This window comes from Oreochromis aureus, linkage group 3 (genome assembly GCF_013358895.1).
Source record: "Oreochromis aureus strain Israel breed Guangdong linkage group 3, ZZ_aureus, whole genome shotgun sequence".
In the NCBI taxonomy this organism is placed as follows: domain Eukaryota; kingdom Metazoa; phylum Chordata; class Actinopteri; order Cichliformes; family Cichlidae; genus Oreochromis; species Oreochromis aureus.
Genome location: NC_052944.1, coordinates 127,331,570 through 127,353,615, shown reverse-complemented (window position 1 = coordinate 127,353,615; position 22,046 = coordinate 127,331,570). Strand labels below are relative to the sequence as shown.

The 22,046-nt window shown below is 41.7% G+C and overlaps 1 protein-coding gene across 1 annotated transcript; it reads right to left on the bottom strand.

Moving 5' to 3' along the window:
* Positions 1 to 5,204: 5,204 nt before the first annotated feature.
* Positions 5,205 to 17,757, bottom strand: LOC120435285 (NACHT, LRR and PYD domains-containing protein 3-like). Its single transcript, XM_039604580.1, has 5 exons — positions 17,122 to 17,757; positions 12,159 to 12,332; positions 11,790 to 11,954; positions 11,106 to 11,279; positions 5,205 to 5,295 (listed from the first exon to the last, which is right to left on the bottom strand). Exons 1-5 carry the CDS (start codon positions 17,631 to 17,633, stop codon positions 5,205 to 5,207), a joined length of 1,116 nt encoding a protein of 371 aa, XP_039460514.1. The 5' UTR covers positions 17,634 to 17,757.
* Between the last annotated feature and the right edge of the window lie 4,289 nt (positions 17,758 to 22,046).

Below are 22,046 nucleotides of genomic sequence, written 5' to 3'. Positions count from 1 at the left end.
TCAAAAGGTCACAGCGGATGGACTAAGGGCAGTGACTTGATGCATAGAGAGAAGCCTATACCAGGAAGTCATATGCTCGACTTTATGAAGTTTTTAGCGAGCTCTCGGACGAGCAAAACAACTGTTAAACCAACAGGCTGGACTTTGCTTGCAAGGACCTTGCCACAATTGGTAGCACATCAGCTCGAAGGGAAATAGCAGAGCTTAAACATGCAGGAAAAACCCGAGAATACCAGACATCATCAGAGGAAGACATTACTGAGAAGAAAAAAGAGAAAAAAAGCAAGACAATTGCCTTATCACCTACTTGGTTAAATTTCTGATGTAATCCATGTAATCCACATTACACATTAAACACATTACACAATTTTTTTCCAAAAACGTTTCAATGTTTATTAAAAAATAATTTTTAACATGAGTGACAATCATTAAAAGCTTTCAGAGACCATGAAGTTTGGTTAAAATTGCTGGCTTTACATCTTAATACACATCTAATAAATCGTTTTACAAAACACGGGACCATGGCATCATTTTTCTTTTGTTTAGACCCAGTCCTCTTTTATAAGTCTTTACATGCTTTCTCTGGGCTAAAAAAAAAAACTGTAGACAGCGTGGCTTGCAGCTGTCTTTGATGGAAAGATACTCGATCAGCATGCTTTTTTAAAAAAACGCTAATCTAATAATAATAGAGTAGTTGTCTAACAGCTAACAGATCATCTGGACAGGAATGGCTTTAGGTTTAGGTTTCAGAGCTCATCACAGCACAGAAACAGCTTTAGTGAAGGTTACAAATGATCTTCTTATGGCCTCTGACAGTCGACTCATCTCTGTGCTTGTCCTGCTAGACCTTAGTGCTGCGTTCGATACTGTCGACCATAATATCCTATTAGAGCGATTAGAGCACGCTGAAGGTATGATAGGTACTGTGCTGCAGTGGTTTGCATCATATCTATCGAATAGACTCCAATTTGTGCATGTAAATGGAGAGCCCTCTTCACACACTAACGTTAATTATGGAGTTCCACAGGGTTCAGTGCTAGGACCAATTCTGTTTACATTATACATGCTTCTATACATTAGAAGACATAGTATACATTTTTTACTGACACCCACCTCTATCTATCCATGAAGCCAGATAACACACATCAATTAGTTAAACTGTGGGAATGTCTTAAAGACATAAAGACCTGGATGGCCGCTAACTTTCTGTTTCTGAATTCAGATAAAACTGAGGTTATTGTACTCGGCCCTGAAAATATTAGAAATATGGTATCGAACCAGATTCTTACTGTGGATGGCATTACCTTGGCCTCCAGTAACGCTGTGAGGAACCTTGGAGTCATTTTTGACCAGGACATGTCCTTCAACGCACATCTTAAACAAATATGTAAGACTGCTTTCTTCCATTTGCGCAACATCTCTAAAGTTAGAAATATCCTGTCTCAGAGTGACGCTGAAAAACTAGTTCATGCATGTATTACTTCCAGGCTGGACTACTGTAATTCATTATTATTAGGAAGTCTAAAAACTCGCTGAAAAGCCTTCAGCTGATCCAAAATGCTGCAGCAAGAGTCCTGACAGGGACTAGAAAGAGAGAGCATATTTCTCCTGTTTTGGCTTCCCTTCATTGGCTTCCTGTTAAATCCAGAATTCAATTCAAAATCCTGCTCCTCACATACAAGGTCTTAAATAATCAGGCCCCATCTTATCTTAATGACCTTGTAGTACCATATCACCCTATTAGAGCACTTCGCTCTCGCTCTGCAGGCTTACTTGTTGTTCCTAGAGTATTTAAAAGTAGAATGGGAGGCAGAGCCTTCAGTTTTCAGGCCCCTCTTCTGTGGAACCAGCTTCCAGTTTGGATTCGGAGACAGACACTATCTCTACTTTCAAGATTAGGCTTCAAACTTTCCTTTTGCTAAAGCATATAGTTAGGGCTGGACCAGGTGACCCTGAATCCTCCCTTAGTTATGCTGCAATAGACGTAGGCTGCGGGATTCCCATGATGCATTGAGTTTTTCCTTCCAGTCACCTTTCTCACTCACTATGTGTTAACAGACCTCTCTGCATCGAATCATATCTGTTATTAATCTCTGTCTCTCTTCCACAGCATGTCTTTATCCTGTTTTCCTTCTCTCAGTCCAACCGGTCGCAGCAGATGGCCCCGCCCCTCCCTGAGCCTGGTTCTGCTGGAGGTTTCTTCCTGTTAAAAGGGAAGTTTAAATCCCGGAGGACAATGTCCACAGCAAAGAATAAACAGGGCAAACAACAGAAATATAAAGTCTCATGGGAGCACACCACTAACAGCACAAGGAAGAACGAAATCCACATGGTGAGTAAATCTCTGTTGACTCTCCCCACCTGCAGATCTGACCGATTTCTTTTGGTCAAAGTGTGTACCTATTGAGGAGATGGAATTGTGTAACTGTATTTGTTTACAATGCAGGAGAATGTGTTGCCTCATCACTTTACACTCAACTTATCACAGACACACTGAGGCACCAGGAGACCAGAACCTAAACCCAGGATAAAGAGTTTCAGTGAATGTGGTGTTGAAGGTGTGGAGGTGGATCAGAGTGTCAGAGGAGACTCTGTAGAAGGACAGAGTGCCAGCAGGACAGTCCACATACACTGCTACTCTGTTAGAGACAGAGGAGGAGGAGGAGGAGGAGGAGGAGGAGGAGGAGGAGATGGATGTTTGTCTGTTATTGTGCCAGACAGAACGAGGACAAAAATCAGAGCAACTCAGACTCCAGGACTGATCATTTTACCAAACCAACAGTCTTTACTGCCTCCTTTCCTTCTGATTCTTCTGTAACTCACTGATATGAAAACGTTTCCTCTCCACTCGACCTCCCAGTAACAGCGACCAGTCAGACCATTTCTACACAGCAGCTGAGGAAGTTCAAATCTGTCTGGATGATCAGGATATGACTGAACCTCCTTCACTTGTGACACCTTCCTGTTGTTGTCAGACAGTTGGAGGTTTGTGTTCACTGTGTTTGTGTCGATTGTGATTTGACAGGAATCTGATGGAGAGAACAAACACAATCCAGCTGCAGTTATTGATCCATCATCTGTTCATTGATTGACACTTTGATGACTCCTGACATCAGAGATGTGAATGGGTGATGTGACAGTTTGAAGATGGTTGAATGTGTGCTGCTTTGTTTTCATGAATCCCATTAAAAACACACTTACACTTCCTCAGACCTGGTCTCAACCATCGGACTCCAGCAGGCTCCACCCTGAAAGGAGGAGGGGTCAGAGCAGCGCAGTCAGCATGCACACATGGACCTCAAATGGCTCTCATACACATACTGTTAGACACTGATAAAGAAACAGTCCAACATTTTCACAAATACACTTAAATCCATACGTGGATCAAACTGCTGATTTGGACTGATCCTGGGTCTGTCAATACACCACTGTATTGAATGAAATATAACTGATTCAAACTGCTCATAGTTCATTCAGCAAACTTGACTTTCCAAATTGTAAACAAATACAGTTCAAAATAGCACACGCTGCCAGGATGAAGTTTGTTCAGGTTACCGTGTTGAACTGTCTATCGCAGTTACCAATCACATTAGGACCCTCTTCCTTTGGACTGTTTTCTGTTCAATGGACTTTGTGTTTCCTGATGTTGGACTTTTATCTTTTGGTCAATAAAGGCTCCTTTTGTCACTTCCTCACCTTCCTCTGCATCTTTCACCTGTCCTCAGTATTAATTCACCTTTTATACAGATTATTTCAGTGCCAGCCTCCTGTGTATGTAGTCCATCTCCACCATCACTCTTCATCTCACTCACTGATTCAAACATGATAAATTTACTGTCTGTCCCATAGACCTGCCTAAGGTCATCAAGCTTTTCAGTCTGTGCCCCTTTCTCATTCCTCACTTTGTTCATCCTGCACTGCTCTCTGCACATCTTAGCCCCTCCCACCAGAGCTGTGAGCAGAGGAGCCAAGGAAGGGACACAAGGAGAGAGGACAAAATCAGTCATCCTCACTTTGAAGCCTAATTTTAAATGAATATGAAATGTGGCACAGCTGGAACATGAAACGTTTTCTTGCAGCTCAACTACAGCTGGATTTTGATCATCTCAGATGCAATAGTGCTTGTTTATTTACACTCAGGTCAATACATATTTGGACACTGACACAAGTTTTTTTTTTACCTGTTTACTGAAACCCAAAAGGTTGCTCTTTTTAAAGAGATCAAAAATAATTGGACAACTGATTCATCATCCATTTCATGGGCAGGAGAGAACAATTCCTTGGTTGTCATCATCTATTAAGCAGACAAAAGTCAGGGGGTGGATTTGAGGTGTGGTGCTTGCTTTTGGAACATTTTGCTATAAACAGATAACATGCAGCCAAAGTAGCTCTCCATGTAGGTGAAACAAGCCATCCTTAAGCTTTGACAAGAAAAAAAAAAACCTCTGAGAAACTGCTGCACTATTAGGAATGACAAAATCTATGCAATCTTAACCCAACTGAGCAATTCACTTGTTGAAGACTAAACTTTGGACAGGAAGACCCACAAACACACAGCAACTTAATGCTGCAGTAAAGGCCTGGCAGCGCATTAAAAAGGAGGAAACCAGCATCTGGTGATGTCCATGAGTTTAAGACGTCAGGCTCTCATTGGCCAACAAAGGGTTTTCAACCAAGTATTAGAAATGAACATTTTATTTTCTCTTATATCTTTTCATCCAATTATTTTAGAGCCCCTAAAATGCTTTAGTTCCTCACATTTTTATACAATCTTTTTGTTCAACCCACTGAATTAAAGCTGAAAGTCTGAACTTAAACTGCATCTGATTTTTTCCATTCAAAATTCACCATGGTAACCAAAATTAAAAATGTTGTCTCTGTCCAAATATTTATGGACCTAACTGTAGGTCTACTTTGAATGAAACTCTCAACATAACTTATCAGTTATCATTAATGTTCCTGCAAACAGACTCATGTACTATCCAGCAAGACTAATGTCCCTGAAAATATTCCTGCATGTGTGATTGTTCACGTGTCATCTGCAGGAAACAAACAGGAAGTGAGTGAAGGACACAGGAAATGTTTCCTGCTCTTCCTCATCTATCAGACATTCTCTCCATACCTGAGAGTGTCCAGTCTCCAGCCTGGATCTTTCAGTCCAGCCAACAGCAGCTTCATTCCTGCATCACCTGGATGATTGTAACTCAGGTCCAGCTCTCTGAGATGGGAGGGTTGGAGCTCAGAGCTGAGGCCAGAGAAGTACAGCCTTCCTCTGTGATCAGACAGCCTGACAGACTGCAGACACACAGAACAACAATCCATCTGTCAATAATCATTTTCTCTTTGTCATACAATAACACCTATCCATTTACATCCATTCAATTTACACTTCATAGACACCTCACCTTCACTACTGGAACTTCAACATTATGCACTCCATACTGTACATTAATGCCACTGTTTTGCACATGTCCAACTACCAACCTCTGTATATTTTATATATCTTATTTTATTGTTTACTCTATTTCATTTGTAAAATATGTATACATACACACTCACACGTAGAAAAACATATTTAGTATACACATCCAGTAATGCATATACTCTTATATATTGTACATATATTTATTACTTTCAGATTTAGCCATTCTTATATTTTGCTTGTTTTACGTTATTGTATTTTTGCACAACTCTGTTGCTTGAGAAGCTCACTTTTAAAAATTTCACTCGCATGTACTGTACCAGTGTACCTGCACATGTGACGTGACAATAAAGTGATTTGATTTGATTTTGATTTGATTTGATTTAACTTATTTTATAAGGTTCAAATCCCAACAGACAACAGCAGTCATCTCAAGCTGTTTAGCAGTGTAAGGTAACAGCCTACAATATTAGAGAGAAAGCCCCAATCATCAGACAATCCACTGTGAGCAGCACTTGGTGATGGTGGGAAGGAAGAACTCCTTTTGGTCCACTTGACTGATCTAAATTATTACTGTTTGTTTATTTTATTTTTTTAAGTTATTAAATTTTGGACAATCAATTAGACAGAACGTGTTATGAAACGGCTGTGTGCAGACACTCGGAGACAAAAGGTGAACTTAAATACAGCTTTAACGCTGAACTCCAAAAAAGTAACAAAAACTGAGACTCCAAGGTAAACTTACACACACAGACCACACAGCAAGATAAGGGTAGATCACAACACGGACACAGAGAAAGACAGGGTTTAAATACACAGAGGGAGCAATCAGGGAATGGGTAACAGGAGGGAAACAGAGCTGGGGCAAATCAGGCCTAACGAGACAAAGGAAGCAAAACCAGATGCATTTACATGAGACACGGACTTTCAAAGTAAAACAGGAAACATAACACAGAGACGCGAACTTGACAAGGGGATCCAGCTGACAGGGGAGACAGAACAACTAGAGAACACAGAGACATAAACCATAAGACAGAACTCTAACAAAGAAACCAAAGACTAGAAATAATAAATAAAATAATAAACTCAAAACCCTGGGTCAACGACCCAGGCATCCTAACAGAAAGGAAGGAAGAGAAAGAAAGAAAGAAAGGAGAAAGTAAAACAGAGGGGAGGGTGCACAGTAGGACAAGAGACTATCTCCAAAAGTTGAATCTGTTCATCTGGACGTAGCGTTTTGTGGGAGAAACATTTCGTCACTCATCCAAGTGACTTCTTCAGTCTCAGCTGACTGCAGGTTTCCCCAAACCTTATAAACAGTACATTTGCATAATGACTGAAACCAGCCCACTGAAGGAACAATGGGCTGTGAGGTCAGTTCCTTAATCATAATTATGCAAATTCTCATGACCATTGATCAACAATCACTGACCAAAACCCACTGATCAAAGAACACTGATCAATGGCCATGAGTACCATTCACAGAGAGTTGGGGAATGGCTGCAATCACAGCATTGTAAGATGGTGACAGATGTACCCTTAGGCCCCTCCTCGATTCAGAGATGGTCTTTCCTTTTCACGTAAATGGCCTCCTTGACTCCAGCGCTCAAGACAAGAGACTATGAAAAAATTGTTGTTAATTCTTTGTGGTGGCATCTCTGGCATTTATTAATGTCAAATCTAGTCTTTCTTTAGCAACATGAGCGAACTGCTTTTCTATTTAATGAACATTTCTGTTTACATTTTAAATAATAATAACAATAGTATTTGTTTTGCTGCATTCTTTAGGCATGTAACTGTAAAACCCTGCCTATTGCCTTCAAATTAAAATATTTTTGAGTAATATTTTTAAAAATATTTCTTAACATCATTATGTGGGCTGCAAGATTGAGAACCAGGTTTTAAAGTCTCTTATTGCATGTTTTGTTTGGGTTTCCACCGGCGTGGAATTACCAAAAATAGAGAGGGCATAGTCTAACATATGAAACAGGAAAAGACCGCCCCATAATCAATTTATTTGAACAATTTAACTGTAACTGCAGTTACTCATATTTTGTATTTTAAATATGTAACACCGGTACATGTATTCCGTTACTCCCAACACTGACTAGTTTAATATGGTTGTAGGGCCAGGCGATATATCGAGTTTTTAAAAGTATCGATATATTTTTATACGAGATATAAGATGTGACAATATCCTTTATATCGATATAGTGTCTGTTACGTTATAATTATAGTTGTGGAGCCACAGGTTTGCCTCTCTTTCATCCACTTTTGTCTCTACGCAATGTAGGAAGAGGATTTCAAACTCAAGGCTGTCAGTCATGCAGTAGAAGTTGGGAACAGAGCAGCTGTGAAATCTGTCTGTTGTTATGCTCAGCGTCTTTTAGTTTACATTTTGACTGCACAATTGTGAGCTTTTTGTTATGCACAAAAACAACATTGTTTTCTTTTATTTATGGAGCATTATTATTTAATAAATGCTCATAATTTATTTTTGAGTAATTTTTCATGTACATCTATGCTGTATGTTAATAAAAGTGCCTGTATGACATTTGGGACACAGCTTTGACTAAGAACTCTCTTTTTCTTCTTACTTTATGGCTTTAAAAAATATCGAGATATATATCGTACATATCGCCATCCAGCTAAAAAATATCGAGATATGAATTTTGGGTCATATCGCCCAGTCCAATTATAACGGTTGCACAGCCATTAATAATCAAAACAGCTTCTAAATAATTCTATGGCTTTTTTCTCTCTGCTTTCTTCTTACTATCTTTGAGGCTCGGGACCAGCACTGCTCACATTACATCAAACTCTTACAAGTCTAGAAAAGGAGCTGTTGGAAAGAAATACACAAAGTCAGTGGTAAGTATTTTGGTTTTCAATGTATTAGTAATTGTCAGCAATATGTCAGCATATTTGTGACATGTTCTTTTTAGTCATATTTGCATTCAATGTTATATAAATAAAAGTGTTGTCCTAAATATTTCAAGGATGTTAGAACATAATGTGATTTATTTTTTAACTAAGTTATCACAAATTGTTTTTCAATTTAGTAGAACTCGAAATGTTTGTCAGTGGATAACCAATTAGTGTCAGAAAAAAGTTATTCTTACTGCTCTATACTTTCAGCGAATAAGTTGTCCTAACTCATCTTAAGTAAGCTTTACTTAGTTTTTTGAGTTTCGGGAACTAATTAGATTTTACAGTGAGATCCAGCTCTAACTATAAGCTTTATCAAAAGGAAAGTTTGAAGCTGATCTTCAAAGTAGAGAGGGCGTCTGTCTCCTGAACTCAAACTGGGAGCTGCTTCCACAGCAAGTCCAACATAGCCAGGCTTTCTTTGTGTTAGCTGCTTTGACAAAGCATCAAATCCCAGTCAGAGATGATGAATATCATCACAGTGATGATCATTTCTTTGTTAACCCAGGTTTTCTGCTTCAGGATCTGTGCACGCTCATATAACAAGGAGCACTTTAAGCATCATTTCACTAATTTCACTAAATGGATGGCCTGAGCATGTCCTACAGATGAACTGGTGCCAGAGATCATAAAGAACATCAAACAGTCAAATTCAACACTTTAGTTGGAAATATGAGATTAATACTGCAGACAATCATGAACCAGCTGAATTCATGAACATCAGGAATGCAGTGAGGGGTAATAAAGATTTGAACTCAGTGTGCTCAGTGTTACTGTCTATTCCTAACATATTCCTAACATGATAGCTGCACTTTAGAGCTCTAAAACTGGAACTGACACATATATAAACACTACATGTTACTTAGTACATTCAGTTCTGACACTCGCCCACAGTCCAACAAAGGAAACATGGAGATCACATCAGTTTGTCCGCAAAGTCTAATTATTAGAGCAGGTTAACCTGTTATTATCTCGTTAACTCATTAATTGATTAACAGCAACAATTATTTTACAACGTGCACCAGCTGTTGGTCTCTCTGGAGACTACTGGATGTGGCTGGGTGACCATAGTTACCTCGGATTTACAGTACATGAAATTAATGAAGAGTGGGAGCTGCGTTCACATGCTCTGACTGTAATGAAAACAGAGACATTTGACTGAAATGTGCAGAACATTTCATTCATGTTGCACAGTACTGGGACATTTGAAATAAAGTCAGCCCACTCAGTACAGATAGTGCAAGAAATATGATGGTTGCTGCCAGACTTCTGCCTTTGAACACGTCCCTGCATCATGCACGTTCTCCAGCGTTCTGTCACAGTATCTCTGCAGAACAGTGAGTTTGACAATGTCCTGGCCAAGTGCACAAAGGTTGTGGGCCACTTTAAACACAGTCCAGCAAACGCTGCAGAATTAGAACAGCAACAAATTGAACATGGACAAAAGAAAAAGTCACTAATACAAGACAGTCCAACCAGATGGACTTCTATCCACTCTGGACATGATCTGCAGAAACAAGCAGCCGCTCAGGAACGTCCTCACAACACCAAGGTTGCCATGGCAACTACAGCTGGCGTGGACATTTGTATATCTGAAAATTGCTGCTGCACTGAAGCCAAATTCAAGGACCTCAAGTGTTTACCCAGATCTGAGAGGGCTGAAGTTTTGGCCTCAGTCACCAACTTACTCAAGGAACGGAGGGTTGTTGGAGGGAAACCTGTGGAAGCAACAACATCCGAGCCACCAGAGAAGAAGTTGGCCTTATTGGCTGCTTCATCAGAGTGTGAACAGGAGGAAGACTCAGCTGAGAACAGTGTGGTGGATACAGAGCAGAGCCCACCATCAGTACAGAGGTCTGTCCATTGGAGTGCTGCTCCAAACATGCAGCACGGCCTTACTTACTTGGCCACAGCTGCAACATCTGTACCTGTGAAAGGTTGATCTCTAAAATGTGTGCAAATGTCCATTTTAAAGACCAGAAATTAGATTTAGTATTTTCAGTCAGAACTAATCCATTTGACCATATTTTTTATTACTAAAATGTTCTGTAAATCAGTTTCTTCAACGAACAGCTCTGTAAAAGCCTCCAGAATACAGCCAGAAATCAAACTGGAAGGTTTGGTGGATGAAACCCTGCTGACATAAAGATTTTTGACTCCGAGGATCAGATTTGACATTTCATTGCAAATGAAAGACAGAAAATGAACATCCATCCATCCATCTTCATCCGCTTTATCCGAGGCTGGGTTGCGGGGGCAGCAGCCTAAGCAGAGAAGCCCAGACCTCCCTCTCCCCAGCCACCTCCTCCAGCTTATCCGGGGGAACACCAAGGCGTTCCCAGGCCAACCGAGAGATATATGTCCTGGGATCGCGGATCGCGGATACAAGCGGCAGAAATGAGCTTCCTCCGAAGGGTGGCTGGCCTCTCCCTTAGAGATAGGGTGAGAAGTTCGGCCATCCGGGAGGGGCTCAGAGTAGAGCCACTGCCCCTCCACATCAAAAGGAGCCAGTTGAGGTGGTTCGGGCATCTGACAAGGATGCCTCCTGGGCGCCTCCTGGGTGAGGTGTTCGGGCATGTCCCACGGGAGGAGGCCCAGGGCAGACCCAAGAAAATGAACATATATCTAATAACCTCATATATATAATAACCTCAGACACTGATTCCTACATTAAGAAATTTTTATCAAGTTACTGTTTGTTCAGTAATATAAATAAGATTTTAAATGCTCTGAAGAGGAAAATTTTAATTCTGACCTAAGAGTATCCATTTTACAATGTGGACTCTTCACTCCAAAGGACAGAAGCGTCACTCCTGAATCCTGCAGGTCAGAGTTACTCAGGTTCAGCTCTCTCAGACTAGAGGACTTGGAGCTGAGGACTGAGAACAGAGCTTCATAGCTTCTCGGTGAGATCTGACAGTGACTCAGTCTGAAAAATAAAAGGTTAACATTAAACAAACACTGTTTTTGAAGTGTAGTGAGGGCGCATTGAAGAGTTATTAGATTTAGCATTTAATCCATGTTTTTCAGGAGTCCTTTAAGCCTTACTAAGATACAACAAATGGATGACACTCACCTTTACTGGCTAAAATATACTGCTCAAAAGAAAAAGGAACAACAACAATAAAATACCAAAATGGTAGTCAGGATAATGCTTAATAAATTCTGCAATTTTATGGCAAATGGCAATTGGACTCCATGTGCATTAACACTGGCAGTACAGTGAGGGCAGTGTATTAGCATCAAAGCAGCTGACATTGATCAATAATTCTCTCTGCTAAATAAATGATTATAAAAATGTTGCAGCAGTTTAACTGACTTGATGCTATACTCTGACTAAAAGGTGTTCCTTTATTTTCATTATCTTTTTTTTCAAGCAGTGTATTCATATTGGTTCATTCTGCCAATTGATGAAAAGCACAATATCACTTGATCTCACCTAAGTTTACAGTCTGGACTTCTCAGTCCTGCAGAAAGCAGCTTCACTACCGAATCTTGCAGGTCACTGTTACTCAGATCCAGCTCTCTGAGACTAGAGGACTGGGAGCTGAGAACTGAGGACAAAGCTTCGTAGCTTCTCTCTGACAAATTACAAAGACTCAGTCTGGGGAGAAGAGCATTTTTAAAGTCCTTGTTCTCTGATGTTAAAGAGATTAGAAATGTGGCAGGCTACCATAACTTCAGAATCAAAAGATCTGTCTCATGTACTTAGTAAAAACAACACTAAAAGTTGACCTTGATTTGCTTTGAATTTTAATTAACTACTTATCTTAATTTATAAAGAATTCAGAATATTAGTTGATCTGACCTGAGCGTTTCCAGGGTACACTGTGGACTCTCCACTGTAGCACACAGAAGCTTCACTCCTGAATCATGCAGGGTGTTTATACTCAGGTCCAGCTCTCTCAGAGTAGAGGACTGGGAGCTGAGAACTGAGGACAGAGCTTCACAGCCTCTCTCTGAGAGTTTAGAGACACTCAGACTAAAAAAAACAATCAAACCAAAAACACAATTTTAAAAAGTGGTCACTTGATCAGAAATGGTTTGTAATCCATTTAAATTTTTCATATGTTGAACCTTTACAAGAAAGACAAATGCCAGCATGCATTACTATTTCTGGTGAATAAAAAACTATATATTTATGCAGGGAAAAAGGCAAAGACCTGTAGCTTGCTCATAAAATAAAATGCTAAATGAAAACAAGTGATGACTCCTCATACAGTGATCAGGTGATAAGTCTGTAAGCATTCACCAATCAGACGGAAAGCGGTCTCAGATCCTTGTGAGTGAGGACTAGTTAGACTCAAGGACTGCAAAAGTCCTTTGATTCTAATAAGGTCAAGATATGATCTAGAGATTCTGGAAGACTGAACAAGTAAACTTTTATCCATCCTTCCGCTTATCTGGGGCGCGTCGTGAGGGCACCAGCCTAAGTAGAGAACCCCAGACCTCCCTCTCCCCAGCCACCTCCTCCAGCTTGTAGCAACGGGCCAGACACCCCGTACTCCCACAGAACCCCCACGGGACACCCTGAGGAACACAGTCAAATGCCTTCTCCAAGTCCACAAAACACATGTAGACTGGTTGGTCAAACTCCCATGTACCCTCAAGGATCCTTGAACGGATAAAGCGCTGGTACAGTGATCCACAATCAGGACGAAAACTGCGTTCCTCCAGTATCCATGGTTCGGCTAACGGACCCGACACCCTGGCATAGACTTCCCCAGGAGGCTGAGAAATGTGATCTCCTATAGTTGGAAAACACCCTTCAGTCCCCTTCTTAAAAAGGGGGAGCACCACCCCGGTCGGCCTGTCTAAAGTTATCACCTCTGATCTCCACACAACACTGTAGAGACGTGTCAACCAGGACAGCCCTACAACATCCAGAGCCTTCAGGAGCTCAGGGCGGACCTCGTCCAACCCAGGGGCTCTGCCACCAAGGAGTTGTTTAACTGCCTCAGTGACCTCAACCCCGGAGATTGGCAGGTCGTCCCAGACTCTGCTTCCTCCACAGAAGATGTGCCAGTGGGATTAAGGAGCTCCTCAAGTATACCTTCCACCGCTTGACAATTTTCAGTCGAAGTCAGAAGCACTCCACCAGCACTATACACAGTGCAGGTGGAACGCTTTCCCTCCTGAGTTGCCTGACGGTTTGCCAGAATCTCTTCGAGGCAGTCCGAAAGCCTTTTTCCATGGCCTCTCGAAATCCTCCCACAACCAAGTTTTTGCTTCAGCCACTGCACAAACCACATTCCACTTGGCCTGTCAGTACCTATCAGCTGCCTCCAGAGTCCCACAATAGGACTCCTTCTTCAGCCTGGTGGCTCCCTTCACCTCTGGTGTCCACCATTTGGTTTGGGGGTTACCACCACGACAGGAACCGACCATCTTGCGGCCGCAGCTCAGTGCAGCAGCTTTGGCAATGGAGGTGCTGAACATGGTCCATTCGGACTCAATGTCTCCCTCGGAATGCTGTTGAAGCTCTGCTAGAGGTGTGCATTGAAGATCTCATGGACTGGGGCCTCTGCTGGGCATTCTCAGCGCACCCTCACTATACGTTTAAGTGCACCAGGTCTGTCCAGCATCCTCCCCCGCCACTTGACCTAACTCACCACCAGGTGGTGATCATTTCACAGCTCAATGGTGGTTCAATGGTAACTTTATTGTCCCTAACGGGAAATTGGTTTGCAGTATGTTCATACAAACAAACAAACAGACAACCAACACATCACATACACACACAAAAATAATTAATATAATATAATACAATATAATATAATATAATATAATATAATATAATATAATATAAGCCTGAGAAAACAACCTAGATTTTATCATCAAAAAAGTGCAATGTGCAATGCAACAACACTTATGGTTTAGTGTTATTAACTATGATAATAGCAGTAGGTAGAAAAGACAATCTATGTCTCTTTGTCTTCACTGCAGGCACTTTGTAACGACGACCTGACGGAAGCAGTTGAAAATCAATAATGAGAAGATGATCTGAACACAACAGGACACAGGTTGCACCTGCCTGTTATAGAAGTCCACAAGCTGGACCTGAGACCTCTCTGAAATCTGACCAGCCACTTTAACCAGGTTGCTAAGTCTGGTCTTATTATTCAAGGACATATTACCGTACCAAGCAATGATACAGAAAGTTAAAACAGATTCAATAAAACTTTTACAAAAAGAGTCACTATTTCAGATGAAACATTGAAACCTCTCAATCTCCTTAAAAAGTACAGTCTTTGTTGAACCTTTTTTACTGTAGCAGCAAGATGTGACTCAAGGACAGAGTCTTATCAAGAACAACCCCCAAATACTTATAACTGTCCACCAGTTCAATGGCTGCACCATTTACCACTGTTAGTGCAGGATGGGGGGATGTCTTCCTGAAGTCAATAACCATGTCCTTGGTTTTCAAGGTGTTAATTAAGAAGGACTGATCACACCACGAAACAAACTCATCCACAACAGGCCCATGGGAATCCTCTTCACCATGAAGGAGGCTTACAATGACTGTGTCATCTGCATATTTAATGAAATGCCTGTTAGCCTGTGTACTGCGGCAGTCATTAGTGTACAAAATATAAAGTAGAGGAGAGAGACAACAACCTTGTGGTGAGCCAGTAGAAGAGTTCAGCTGTTTGGAGAAATAGCTGTTTACTCTCACACACTGAGATCTGTCAGTTGAAAAGTCTAAAATCCAACCAACGAGATTAAAATCAAGTTTAAACTGGTTAAGAAGTTTATCAACTAAAAGATGTGGCTGGATAGCATTAAAAGCTGAAGAAAAATCAATAAATAAGAGCCGAGCATGAGCTTTGGCGCCATCAAGATGGTGATAGAGGAAGTTCAACAGAGTGACCACTGCATCATCAACACCTCTACGAGGCCTGTATGCAAATTGTAGTGGGTCTATAAGCTTCTCTACTTGCTGCAGGATCTCCTTTTCAAAGGACTTCATCACTAAGGATGTTAAAGCAACAGGCCTAAAATCATTTAATGATGTAGGTTTTGTGGTCTTAGCAACTGTAGAGATAATTGATTTTTTCCCACCCTTCTTTCATCAAAGAACATAGCTGGGGGGGCTTTGGTGCTCTCTATTAAGAAATCAAGGCCCTCTCAGCCCCTTTCTTTACCAAAGTATCGAGAACATATGGTCGCAGGTCTGGTGATACGATTACAAAATCATTGACCTGATGCCTAGAGCGTCCTGGTGCCACGTGCACTTATGCACACTCTTATGTTCGAACATGGTGTTTGTTACGGCCAAACTGTGGTTTGCACAGAAGTCCAATAACAAAATACCACTCTGGTTCAGATCAGGAAGGCCGTTCCTCCCAATCACACCCCTTCAGGTCTCACTGTCGTTGCCTACGTGAGCATTGATGTTTCCCAGAAGGACAACAGAGTCTCCAGGGAGAGCACCCTCCAGCACCCCACCCAGGGACTTGATGCATAAGCGCAGATGACAGTCAGTACCCATTCCCCGAACCGAAGGTGCAGGAAACAAACCCTCTCATCCACTGGGAAGAACCCCAATGTACAGGGAGCAAGCCGAAGAGATACTAGAATACCCACCCCAGCCAGCTGCCTCTCACCAGGGGCAACTCCGGACTGAGACAGGGTCCAGATCCCGGGATCCCTGGGACACACAAACCCCTCCACCACAATAAGGTAGCGATTTGCAGAGGGGAAGTAAACTTTTAATGTAAATGTGTTCTGCAAAGCTGATACACTGAATGGTCCTTACATCAGAGTCCTTCACAAAGCAGTGAGATAAAGTCTCATGACTCATACTGCACAGTGTAAATGTCAGTGTCCTCTGGGTTTTTATGGTTATTGCAGACTGTGTACATTCAAACGGAAAGTGATGACATTAGAGAGACTGACAAATAAAGAATCTCTAACAACAGGAAACCAGAAGGAACACAAGGAATATTATTCAATTTGCCACCAGCTGCAGATCCTGGGGAACTGTACTGGTGAGGCTCATTTTAACATTTAGAAGTGAACTCATCTTCAATTGAGCAGTGCACTGATGCAGAGCAATAAGACCAGAGGAGGAATGAGGGAGTTAATGATTATCACCTGTGGCTCCATCACAGTCTTGAAACTCTTCAGTCAGTACAGAATGCTGCTGCTAGGCTTTTAACCAGCACGTGAAACAGACTGGACATTACTCACAGTTTAATCTCTTTACACTGGTAACCAGTTCATGTTAGAATTCATTTAAAATCTCAGTCCTTACTTTTAGAGCCCTGTGTGGTCAAGCCCCAGTGTATATTTCTGACCTTCGAGAATCCGACAGCTCTTCTCACAGTCTGAGATCTTCCAGACAAAGGATGTTAATGGTCCCACTAACTCAGTTATTCAGACTCACTTATTTAGATTGGCCTTTAACTAGTTATAGGCTGTATGTTAAAGGAGGTTAAATGTTTACTGTTTTATGTTTTTATGTTCTGTGTTTTTATTGCCTGTTTCTATTGTAAAGCACTTCACGGTTTTTCACCTGTAAAAGCTGCTGTATAAATAAAGTTTACTAACTTACAGGATGATTCTGAATGACTTTGATAAAAACTGATCCCCAAAAATATTTAAGAAACTCTGACATTTGCCGCTGCTATTAAACATTAAATAAAATGTACTTTATTTTGTGCTGATGATCATTTAAATAAATATGCTTGTGATTTTAAGTGGCCATAACACATTGTGTTATGCATTAGATTAGTTATAAATAAAAGTCTGAACACTTATTTACTTACAGAGCTTTGTTGGAGGCTTTGACCACTGGCAGCAGCCTTAGAAGAGCCTCCTCTGAAGCAGAGTATTTCTTCAGGTCAAACACATCCAGATCTTTTTCTGATGACAGTAAGATGAAGACCAGAGCTGACCACTGAGCAGGAGAAATTCTATCGTAGGAGAGACGTCCTGAACTTGTGTACTGTTGGATCTCCTCCACTAAAGAACGATCATTCAGTTCATTCAGACAGTGGAAAAGATTGATGGTTTTCTCTGCATACAGACTCTCATGGAGTTTCTCCTTAATGTACTTTACTGTTTCCTTTTTGGTCTGTGAGCTACTTCCTGTCTGTGTCAGGAGACCTCGTAAGAGACACTGACTAGTCTGCAGTGAAAGACCCAGGAGGAAGCGGAGAAACAAGTCCAGGTGTCCATTTGGACTCTGTAAGGCCTTGTTCACAGCACTCTGATAAAAGTGTTTCTCTGCAGATTCTCTTGTTTCAGACTTCTTGGAGGTCGTTTGTTCTTCTACCATTAGATTGAGTCCAGAGTTGATGAAGGTCAGATGGACATGAAGAGCAGCCAGAAACTCCTGAACACTCAGATGGATGAAGCAGAACACCTTGTCCTGGTACAGTCCTCTCTCCTCTTTAAAGATCTGTGTGAACACTCCTGAGTACACTGAGGCTGCTCTGATATCGATGCCACACTCTGTCAGGTCTGATTCATAGAAGATCAGGTTTCCTTTCTGCAGCTGATCAAAAGCCAGTTTTCCCAGAGACTCAATCATCTTCCTGCTCTCTGGACTCCAGTGTGGATCTGTCTCAGCTCCTCCATCATACTTGACCTTCTTCACTTTGGCCTGAACCACCAGGAAGTGGATGTACATCTCAGTCAGGGTCTTGGGCAGCTGTCCTCCTCTCTGGTTTCCAGCACATCCTCCAGAACTGTAGCAGTGATCCAGCAGAAGACTGGGATGTGGCACATGATGTGGAGGCTTCGTGATGTCTTGATGTGGGAGATGATCCTGCTGGCCTGCTCCTCATCTCTGAATCTCTTCCTGAAGTACTCCTCCTTCTGTGGGTCAGTGAACCCTCTGACCTCTGTCACCATGTCAACACAGTCAGGAGGGATCTGATTGGCTGCTGCAGGTCGCGTGGTTATCCAGAGGTGAGCAGAGGGAAGCAGTTTCCCCTGATGAGGTTTATCAGGAGCACATCCACTGAGGTGGACTTTCTAGGGTCAGTTAGGATTGTAGTTTTGTGGAAGTCCAGAGGAAGTCGACACTCATCCAGACCATCAAAGATGAACACAACCTGGAAGTCTTCAAAGCTGCAGATTCCTGCTTCTTTGGTTTCAGTAAAGAAGTGATGAACAAGTTCCACCAAGCTGAACTTTTCCTCTTTCAGCACATTCAGCTCTCTGAAAGTGAATGGAAATATGAACTGGATGTCCTGGTTGGCTTTGTCTTCAGCCCAGTCCAGGCTGTATTTCTGTGTTAAGACTGTTTTCCCAATGCCAGCCACTCCCTTTGTCAGCACTGTTCTGATTGGTTCATCTCTTCCAGGTGAGGCTTTAAAGATGTCTTCTTGTCTGATTGTTGTTTCTGGTCTGTCTGGTTTCCTGGATGCTGTTTCAATCTGTCTGACCTCATGTTCATCATTGACCTCTGCAGTCCCTCCCTCTGTGATGTAGAGCTCTGTGTAGATCTGATTCAGAAGGGTTGGGTTTCCTGCTTTAGCGATCCCCTCAAACACACACTGGAACTTCTTCTTCAGGGCAGATTTAAGGTTACGATGACACCACCTGATGTTTCCTGTGCAGGTACCTAAATGACCCAATAGAGAAAATACATTTTGACTATTTCTTCAAATGAAGTAAAATGATTCATTCATCGAGCAACATATAATATCTTATGAAATATCTCACTGCTCTGCAGATGGTCAGCCAGCTCCTGCTGCTTCATTCTCCTCAGGAAACATGGCCAAGTGCCCACTTTTTTGACTCTTGTTGGCGCTGTCACTTGGTGTTCGCTCGCTTTGTGGTAGAGTATCACTTCCTGTTCCTGCTCAAACACAGTGGTGTTTCTCAGTAGCTTATCTGCTTAGCAATTTAATTAAAACTTTTAAATACATTCTTTTTTCATAGTATAATCTTCACGTGCTTCATCCGAAGCACACTTTCTGTGTACTCACTACCTAATTTATAGCCGTATTCACTCACTGTCTCTGTACTGTTTCGCTAGCTTAGCTTAGCTCGTAGCCGACTCGTTAGCACCATGGCTACTTCACCTGTCCCTCCTGCACTTTCCTGCTCATTGTGTCAGATGTTTAGTTACTCCTCGGCCTCCTTTAGCAGTAATGATACTTGTAACAAATGTAGCATATTTGCAGCTCTGGAGGCCAGGATTACTGAATTGGAGACTCGGCCGCACCCTTCATTCACCTGTAGCTAGCCAGGCCCTGTAGCTGGTGCAGCCGAAGATAGCGCAGGCCCCGCTAGCTTTTCCCCGGCAGACCCCAAGCAGCTGGGGAAAGAGGGTGGCTTGGTGATGGTGAGCAGGAAGCATAGTCCTAAACAGAAGCCCCAGGTACACCACCAACCTGTTCATGTGTCTAACCGTTTTTCCCCACTCGGCGACACACCCGCCGGGGGTCAAACTCTGGTGATTGGTGATTCTGTTCTCAGACATGTGAAGCTAGAGACACCGGCAACCATAGTCAAGTGTCTTCCAGGGGCCAGAGCAGGCGACATTGAGGGAAATTTAAAACTGCTGGCTAAGCGTAAACGTAAATTCAGTAAAATCATAATTCACGTCGGCAGTAATGACACCCGGTTACGCCAATCGGAGGTTACTAAAATCAATATTGAATCGGTGTGCAACTTTGCCAAAACAATGTGGGACTCTGTAGTTTTCTCTGGTCCACTCCCCAATCAGACCAGGAGTGACATGTTTAGCCGCATGTTCTCCTTAAATTGCTGGCTGTCTGAGTGGTGTCCCAGAAACGATGTGGGCTTCATAGATAATTGGCAAACCTTCTGGAGGAAACCTGGTCTTGTTAGGAGAGATGGCATCCATCCCACTTTGGATGGAGCAGCTCTCATTTCTAGAAATATGGACCAATTTATTAAACCCCCCAAAATATGACTATCCAGAGTTGGGACCAGGAAGCAGAGTTGCAGTCTTACACGCCTCTCTGCAGCTTTTCTCCTCCTGCTACCCCCCCAAAAACCCATCTCCATTGAGACTGTGTCAGCTCCCAAACAGACAAAAAACAAAATAAAAACCAGCAATAAACAACTTAAACATAAAAATCACAAAGAAAGAACAATACAGTATCCACATCTGAACCAAAGAGTAAAACAGTGAAATGTGGATTATTAAATATTAGGTCTCTCTCTCCAAGTCTCTGTTAGTACATGACTTAATAATTGATCAACAAATCGATTTACTCTGCCTTACAGAAACTTGGTTGCAGCCGGATGATTATGTTAGTTTAAATGAATCAACACCCCGAGTCACTCTAACTACCAGAAATCTCGAAGCACAGGCCGAGGGGCGGTGTGGCAGCAATTTTCACACCAGCCTATTAATTAACAAAAGACCAAGACAGACTTTTAATTCATTTGAAAGCATGATGCTTAGCCTCGTCCACCCCAGCTGTAAAACTCAGAAACCAGTCTTACTTGTTATCATCTATCGTCCACCTGGGCCTTACACAGAGTTTCTCTCTGATTTCTCAGACTTTTATCTGATTTAGTGCTCAGCTCAGATAAAATAATTATTGTGGGTGATTTTAACATCCATGTAGATGCTAAAATGACAGCCTCAACATGGTATTTAATTTGTTATTAGACTCAATTGGCTTCTCTCAAAATGTAAAAGAACCCACCCACCACTTTAATCACACTCTAGATCTTGTTTTAACATATGGCATAGAAACTGAACATTTAACAGTGTTTCCTGAAAACCCTCTGCTGTCTGATCATTTCCTGATAACATTTACATTTACAATAATTGATTACACAGCAGTGGAGAGTAGACTTTATCAAAGTAGATGTCTTTCTGAAAGCGCTGTAACTAAGTTTAAGAATATAATCCACCCACTGTTATCATCTTCAATGCCCTGTACCAACATAGAGCAGAGCAGCTACCTGAACGCTACTCCAACAGAGGTCGATTATCTTGTTAATAATTTTACCTCCTCACTACGTACGACTCTGGATACTGTAGCTCCTGTGAAAACTAAGGTCTCAAATCCGAAGTACCTGACTCCGTGGTATAATTCTCAAACACGTAGCCTAAAGCAGAAAACTCGTAAGCTGGAGAGGAAATGGCGTGTCACAAATTTAGAGGATCAGCATTTAGCCTGGAGAAATAGTCTGCTGCTTTATAAGAAAGCCCTCCGCAAAGCCAGAACATCTTAGTATTCGTCACTGATTGAAGAAAATAAGAACAACCCCAGGTTTCTCTTCAGCACTGTAGCCAGGCTGACAAAAAGTCAGAGCTCTACTGAGCCAACAATCCCTTTAAGGTTAACTAGGAATGACTTCATGAACTTCTTCACAAATAAAATTTTTATCATTAGAGAAAAAATTACCAATAATCATCCCAAAGATGTAATATTATCTACAGCTACTTTTAGTACCATTGATGTTAAGTTAGACTGTTTTTCTCCAATTGATCTTTCTAAGTTAACTTCAATAAATACTTCCTCCAAACCATCAACATGTCTTTTAGACCCCATTCCTACAAAACTGCACAATGATGTTTTTGACACTGTGGGTATCTGTGAAAAGATTTTGTTTATTATTCAAAAATGCTTTGCTTGTAACTGTGTAAACTCTGAATGACGACTCACCCTGATAAAACATGAAACCTTGCCTATGCTTATCAAATGCCTGTGAAGACAAGTTCCTGTGCAAAAAGCAACAGAAAATGCCACTT